The sequence below is a fragment of the Pan paniscus genome, chromosome 14, assembly GCF_029289425.2.
Source record: "Pan paniscus chromosome 14, NHGRI_mPanPan1-v2.0_pri, whole genome shotgun sequence".
NCBI classification, from domain to species: Eukaryota; Metazoa; Chordata; class Mammalia; order Primates; family Hominidae; genus Pan; species Pan paniscus.
The window spans coordinates 49,543,267-49,551,296 of NC_073263.2; the positions used below are offsets into that span (position 1 = coordinate 49,543,267).

An 8,030-nucleotide genomic window follows, 5' to 3' on the forward strand; every position below is an offset into this window, starting at 1 on the left:
TAGGGCCTTATAGTTATGGTAAAGATTAGTGTTTCATTCTTTTTTTATTTTTTATTTTTTGAGATGGAGTTTTGCTCTTGTTGCCCAGGCTGGAGTGCAATGGCGCGATCTCGGCTCACCCCAACCTCCACCTCCCGGGTTCAAGCAATTCTCCTGCCTCAGCCTCCCTAGCAGCTGGGATTACAGGCATGTGCCACCACGCCCGGCTAATTTTGTATTTTTTTTTAGTACAGATGGGGTTTCTCCGTGTTGGTCAGGCTGGTCTCGAAATCCCGACCACAGGTGATCCGCCGGCCTCGGCCTCCCAAAGTGCTGGGATTACAGGCATGAGCCACTGCACCCGGCCTAGTGTTTCATTCTATATGCAATGAGAAGCCACTGGATTATTTTAAACAGGGAAATGGCATGACCTGATTTATACTTTTAAAAACTGTTGAGTGATTTGGTAAATAGACTGTAAGAGGGCCAGAACAGGAAGTAAGTTAGGTGGTTTCTGTAGTGTTCCAGGCAAAAAATGACACTGGTTTTGACGAGGTTATAGCCTCCAGGACTTAGTAATGGTGATGGGAGAAACATGGACAGATTTCAGATATCTTTTGGAGGTAGAGCTAACAGGACTTGCTGATGGATCAACAGCGTATGAAAACAGCATGTTAAGTAAACTTTTTAGTGTACGCCACAAGTGAGACATAGACGGTTGAGAACCTCTGGTCTAAGTAAAAGCTGGTTTCAGGTGGGGCAGGAGTGGTGCTGACTAGAGTGGGGCTATGGTAGGAGATGTGGGATAAGCCTTCCTCTGTTCTTGCAAATCTGGGAGCGTGAGTCCACAGAAGGCTTTACAAGGCTTGCCTTAGGCGCCGGAGTAGAGGGGAGGTAGAAGTCTCTAAGACTTAGTCATGTTCTGTAACAGTCCAGGACAAAATAGAAACCCCTGTCCTCCCCAACTGCGAAAAAGAGGCCAAAGGAAGCCCCCACACTCAAGAGCCCTGTCCTGCTAAAAAGAAGGTGCATTCCCAGCATACTGCATTAGAATCCAGACACAATTCCCCATAGAAATAAAATTTCCATAGCGGTTAGAGCCTACATTATTAGTGGTAATACACTTTTCAGGTAAACAGAATTAACAGGCTGGTGTGGAAAACTCAAGATTCCTATCAACATGGTTCTGTGGAACAATGAGTTTTGAGTTACAAATGGGTTAAAAAAAACGTTTAGCCTACAACCTGTGTTTCAACTTTTTAAGACTATCTCCTTGCATTACATTTTACAAACTAATAAATATCCCGAAAGGCTATATAATCAGGTTAATAGAAAAAAAAAGATCCTAAGTTATAAATCCACTATTTTTAAAGAGGCTAAATCTAAAAATATGTAAGGTACATTCGTGATTTTTCTTCTCATTTTCATAAATGCAAGCCAGACACAAATTACATTCAGAGACTGACAAACTTCACAGATCACAGAATCAGTACACATAACTACCTCTGAGTGAACACATGAGACCTTTCTGGAAGCCAGTCACACCACCAGAGCAGCTTCATTCTGTGAAGAAGTTCCAATGATCCGCCCGCCTTGGCCTCCCAAAGTGCTCGGATTATAGGCGTGAGCCACCACACCCGGCCCTAATACAGTTTATTTTAAACAGTGGATCAAACACATAAGCCATTTAATTTCTGGTGTCTAGGTGTTTTCGGGTTTTCTTCCATCATTAAATATTGTGCTGACCTGGTAAGTTGGTAGCAATACGATGGCAAGGACTAAATTTACACCAAAAATAAAGTGCTGATTATATCAGGTATATTTTAAAATACAACAGATAAGATTTATTCTAAAGCTGTCAAAGAATGTTGGCTACAGAAAAAGTGACATTTGAGCTGGATTCTGAAGGATATATGAATCATTCACCAAATCGGGAGTAGACTGGGAATGGCACTGAAGATGTGGAAGTCTGACTAAAGAATTTGAACTTTACCTCACTGGACAACGCAAACCTACCAATGAGGTAGCTTTTATATAATTTTTCTGCAGAAAAGTGATATAAGATGCCTTTTAAAACTGGTATCGGCCAATATAAAAGGATAAAGTGCAGAAGCATGAGGCAATTAAAACTGTTTGAGAGGCTACATTTAAGAAGGAGTTATGAACAGCGGGGTTGGAACGAGAGGGCAAATTGGAGCAACACTTTAGGAGGCAGAACCAAGATAATTTACCATCCAAGTCAATGGGAGGGAGTCAAGGAAGGCTTCAACTTGAAAGACTTATCATGAAAGGTGACAGAATATGAAGAACGACATCTAATTTCATCTCCTATCTCTGACACACAACCATCCTAAACAACTTGCAACTCCACCAAGCCAGGCTTTTTGCACTTGCTGTTCCATCTACCTGTGCTGCCTAGAGTTTGGCGAGCTCATGCTTCCCAAGCAGCCCTTTCTTCAGAGGGCCTGCCCTGACTAGAACCAGAAAAGGTGCCTAGCCCCTGTGCTCCAGTACCCCGCAGCGCAGCCCTCTAATAAAAACAGGCCCCAAGCCAGTTTGCACATCTGTCTCTCCCTCGACAGCTGGCATCCAGTCTGCCCTTCACTACCGTTTCCCCAATGCTGAGCCCCCAAGGAGCGTTCCATAAATGTTAAGTGGCTGGCCGCGGACGAAGGGGCTCAGACCGCACGAGTTCTTATCATTACTAAAATTCCCTCTAACGGGAAAAACCGCCGCCCAGAGTGCCAGAGGGCTGCGGACCCCACGTCCATGACCCTCATGCACCCGAAACTCCCGAGCTGGCCCTCCCCGCCGAACCCCGAGAACGAGCACAAAGGCAGGGCCGGCCGGCTCCGGGGTCAGTCCCCCGGCCCAGCTCCAGCCCGGCTCTCAGGCTCGCCGCATTACCTAGACAGGACCTCCAAGTCCTCAAGCGCAGACAGCAGCCGCTCTCGTGTGCTGTTACCACCCGCCACTCCCAAACCGCCTCCCAGCCGCTCCTTCTCCTTCTCACCACTCGAAGACGCAGCCATTCTCCCCAGAGTCCCGCCACCGGCGCACGCGCAGAGCGCGCTGACGCAGGTGCGTGGCGAGAAGGCGGGCTCGGAAGGCGGAAGAGTCACCCAGGAGAGGAACAAGAGGCCTGGCGAGAGCGCCCCCTTTGCGCCTGGAGGCGCACTGCGGACACCGGCGCCATCTGTTGGGCCAGCGAGGGCTTTCTGGTCCAAACCCTGGGAGCGACAGCTGAACTGAGAACAGTGGGGGCAACGCAGTCTGATTCTCCTGGGCCTAATGGTTTTTTTCTCTTTCTTTCTTTCTTTTTTTTTTTTGAGACGAGTCTCGCTCTGTTGCCCAGACTGGAGTGCATCGTCGCGGATGTCTTGGCTCACTGCAAGTTCCGCCTCCTGGGTTCACGCCATTTTTCCTGCCTCAGCCTCCCGAGTAGCTGGGACTACAGGCGACCGCCACCACGCCCGGCTAATTTTTTGTATTTTTAGTAGAGACGGGGTTTCACCTTGTTAGCCAGGATGGTCTCAATCTCCTGACCTCGTGATCCGCCTGCCTCAGCCTCCCAAAGTGGTGGAATTACAGGCGTGAGCCACCGCACCCGGCCCACCTTAACCATTTTTAAGTGGATAGTTCAGTGGCATTAAATACATTCATACTGTTGAGCAACTATCCATCTCCAAAACCTTTTATCTTGTAAAACAAACTCTGTACTCACTAAATGCTAACTTCTTATCCCCCCCTTTCTCCAGGCCCTGGCAACCACCATTCTACTTTCCATTGCTGTAAGTTTGGCTACTCTAGGTACCTCATATAAGCAGAATCATACAGTATTTGTCTTTTTGTGTCTGGCTTATGTCACTCAGCATTATGTCCTCCAGGTTCATCCATGATGTAGCATGTGCTGGAATATCTTTCCTTTTTAAGACTAATATTCCGTTGTATGCATATGGCACCTTTTGTTCATCCATTCATCTGACGATGGACAGTTAGGTTACTTCCACATTGCTATAATCCATCTTTATAGCCATACATCTTCCAACAAAATGTTTTGCTCATTACTCAGGTTAATTATTGAACTGAAGGAACCAATACAGTACATAAGTAGTAGTTAATTAACATAGTTTAAGTCATTGATGTACCACACATTCCAAACCAGAACTGGTTGTCAAAGGCAAAAATACGTCTTAGCCTACTTTTCCTAGGGATAACAACGTAGTAGGGATCACTCTCTACCAGAAAAAACCAAAGTTACAAGCCTATTGGGAATGAGGATTCCATATTGCTATTATAAAAGATGGTCTGGGACTGCCTCACTCCCATGAGGTAGTAGTACCTGTAGTCCTTTCATTTCAGGGTCTCATCCTCTGCTCTGTCTTTTTGGAGGTGCTAAACCTGACTCCTGGGCACCCAGAGTTGACAAGTCTTTTAGAAATTCATGTTAAATAAATTCACTCATAGCAACTGCTGCGTAATCTAGAATGCTGATTTACTCACTTACGATGAAAAGTAATAGTGCCAAACATATCTTTTTCCCATAGACAAAACTATATGAGAAGCCATATTATCACAGGATGTTGCTTGTTAAACTTGGATCAGAACAAACAAGGATAGATTAAAAATTAATGACACAATCATGAGGCTTTGTGTCTCCACAGTGTAGGGATATTTGTGTTCAAGAGATTGGATTATTTGTGTTCATAGGTCACGGTACCTTTTCCTCTAGACAGTGCAAGAGATCCTTGTCACCTTTTGTTTTCTGACCGTTCCCTGCATCTGCTGTTGGCTAACCCTTTTTTGTTAATGCAGTCAATTCTTAGGCAATGGGTTAAAGTAGATTGAAGCTTTGTTCATTACACTTGCATTCTAAACATGCCTCTCAGTACTCTAGTCAATCATTTCTTATGTTAAGTTTCCAGGGTGCCAAACTTCTGCGGTATGTGTTGGTTTTGTTTACTCAACTCTCACGGGTCATATTGAGCCATGACTCTGGTAGGAGGAGAGAGAACATTATATTAGTGTAAACATAAAAATTCTAGAAGGATTCTAATTAGTTAAAAATGACCAATTATAGTCCTACTTTGCAGACACTGAGGATCAGTGTGTGGAGCATGTATGTGTATTGTGAACTCCTGACCTCCTCAGATTTATTGCAAATTCATATGCATATTAAACAGTTTCTATAGACTGATAAGTAATAGCATCTTTCACAGATATACTGTCTTGCAAATTGTACAAATCCAGGCGTGATAAACAAATATGAATTATTTTATATAGTATTACTGAATTCATGGTAATTTGGAGTTAGGTACATATTTTCTCAATCTGTAGATTCAAAAAGGACACTACTTTCTCATGAAATTTTATTGACATGCTGGGCACTGTTCTAAGCACTTAAAAAATATTAACTTGTTTAATTTTCCTAACACTCCTATGAGGTAAGTACTGTTACTATCCCTATGTTACAGATAATGAAACTGAGGGGCAGAAATGTTAAGACACATGCCGGGGTCATATAGTAAATGGCAAAGCTGGAATCTGAACCCAGAGTCTGGCTCCAGGATCTGTGCTCTTTACCACTGGTTATCCCAGCTCTCTGTAAAGAAAGAAGGATATTCAGGTACTAAAAGGACTGGGAACCTCTGACCTAAAATATGAGAGGACTTCAAAAAGTTCATGGAAAAATGGAATTAAAAGATAATAATTTAAAATATAAACTTTATTTCTCAACATAAGCTCCATCTAGTTCAAGACACTTTTGTAAATGACGATACCAGCCATTTAGTTCATCCCTAAATAAATGAGGGCCCTTGGAATTTAACCGTGTCAATGCTGTCTTTTTTACTTTTTTCTTTTCTTTTTTTTTTGCCACAGGGTCTCACTCTGTGTCACTCAGGCTGGAGGGCAGTGGTGCAACCACAGCTCACTGCAACCTTGACCTCCCAGGCTCAAGCAATCCTCCCAATACATTATTAACTGAAGAAAAATGAGTGCCCTTTACAGATTTTATTTACTTATTTAGTTTTGAGACAGAGTCTTTCTCTGTTGTCTTGCTCAAGCTGGAGTGCAGTGGCACAATCTTGGCTCACTGCAACCTCCACCTCCCGGGTTCAAGTGATTCTCCTGTCTCAGCCTCCCGAGTAGCTGGGATTACAGGCATGTGCCACCATGCCTAGCTAATTTTTGTATTTTTAGTAGAGATGGGGTTTTGCCATGATGGCCAGGCTGGTCTCAAACTCCTGACCTCAAGTGATCCACCCGCCTCAGCCTCCCAAAGTGCTGGGACTACAGGCATGAGACACTGAGCCTGGCCCAGATTTTTTTAAGATTAGGAAACAAAAAGAAGTCAGATCAGGACTGTAAGGTGGATGTTCAATGATTTCCCATTGAAACACTTCCAAAATTGTCCTTGTTTGATGAGAGGAATGAGCAGGAGTATTGTTGTGGTGGAGAAGGACTCTCCGGTGAAGCTTTCTCGGGTGTTTTTCTGCTAAAGCTTTTGCTAACTTTCTCAAAACACTCTCATAATAAGCCATTGTTATCATTCTTTGGCTCTCCAGAAAGTCACCAAGCAAAATGCCTTGAGCATCCCAAAAACTGTTGCCATGCTGTTTGATCTTGACTGGTCTGCTTTTGCTTTGACTGGACCACTTCCACCTCTTGATAGCCATTGCTTCGATTTTGCTTTATCATCAGGATTGTGCTGGTAAAGCCATTTTTCATCTCCTGTTACAGCTCTTCAAAGAAGTGCCTCAGGATCTTGATCTCACTTGTTTAAAATTTCCATTGAATGCCCTGCTCTTGTCTGCAGGTGATTTGGGCATAACAGTTTTGGCATCCATTGATTGGAAAGTTTGCTCAACTTTAGTTTTTGAGTCAGAATTGTATAGGCTGAACAAATTGAGATGTCTATAGTGTTGTCTATTAATTGCTGGTCCTCTGCAATTAGGGTACAAACAAGATAAATATTTTCCTTGCAAATTGATGTGGATGGTCTGCTGCTGCAGGCTTTATCTTCAACATCATCTCATCCCTTCTTCAAATGAGTTTTCTATTTGTAAAACCGCTGATTTCTTTAGGGCATTGTCCTCATAAACTTTTCATAAAGCATCAAGATTTCACCATTCTTCCACACAAGCTTCACCATCAATTTGATATTCTTGCTTCAATTTTAGTAGAATTCATATTGTTCTGATAGGGGCTCTTGTCAAACTGATGTCTTATCCTTCTTGTGCCTCAAACTAGATCCTGTTCATACATGTTATAACAAGTTAGTATGACTTTATTTTGGTGGAAAAATATTTTGAAATGCATCTATAGTTTTTCTATAATACACACTTTTCATGAACTTTTTGAAGAACCCCTCATACAAACACTATCAAATAAATGCACAGCTTGAAATTCTGAGCAAAAAGCAGCTGCAAGCAGTTGGTGTGGAGGTTTGGAGGTGCAGCGAGAAACTCAACCAACGCTGTCCCTAAGGGTCGGCAGAATAGATAGCTGAATACACTATGTATCTTAAAAAAATTTTTTTTTAATTTTATTATTATATTTTTGAGACAGAGTCTTGCTCTGTCACCTAGGCTGGAGTGCAGTGGCACGATCTCAGCTCACTACAACCTCCACCTCCCAGGTTCAAGCAATTCTCCTGCCTCAGCCTCCCAAGTAGCTGGGATTACAGGCATGTGCCACCATGCCTGGCTAATTTTTGTATTTTTAGTAGAGATGGGGTTTCGCCATGTTGGCCAGGCTGGTCTCGAACTCCTGACCTCAGGTGATCTGCCCGCCTTGGCCTCTCAAAATGCTGGGATTATAGGCAGGAGCCACTATGCTTGGCCTATTTTATTTTTTTAAGGCAGAGCCTTGCTCTGTGAGCCACTTCACCCGGCCTATTTTTTATTTTCATCAAACAACATATATACATAGTCTAAAATCAAATGGTACTCAAAAGCTTCTAATGAAAATTAAAAAGTTCTAAATTACCACCTCCTGAGCCCCACTTCCTAGCATATCCTTCTCACTAAAGGTGGGCACTCTCAGCATTT

The 8,030-nt window shown here is 43.2% G+C and overlaps 1 protein-coding gene across 8 annotated transcripts in view; it reads right to left on the minus strand.

The window, feature by feature from the left end:
• The window catches only part of MED4 (mediator complex subunit 4), a 47,530-nt gene extending 41,457 nt beyond the window's left edge, over window positions 1-6,073 (minus strand). Inside the window, exon 1 of one of the 8 annotated variants that reach the window (XM_063595955.1) lies at window positions 2,993-6,073. Coding sequence is in view for 5 of the 8 variants with exons in the window: in XM_055096762.2 (XP_054952737.1) it covers window positions 2,887-3,011 (125 nt within the window). In the remaining 3 variants the exon portion in view is untranslated. Of the gene's footprint in view, window positions 1-1,482; window positions 2,781-2,886 lie in introns of those variants that run through there. The other 7 variants (XM_055096762.2, XM_055096759.2, XM_055096761.2 and 4 more) reach the window with 7 other exon arrangements.
• Window positions 6,074-8,030: the final 1,957 nt, after the last annotated feature.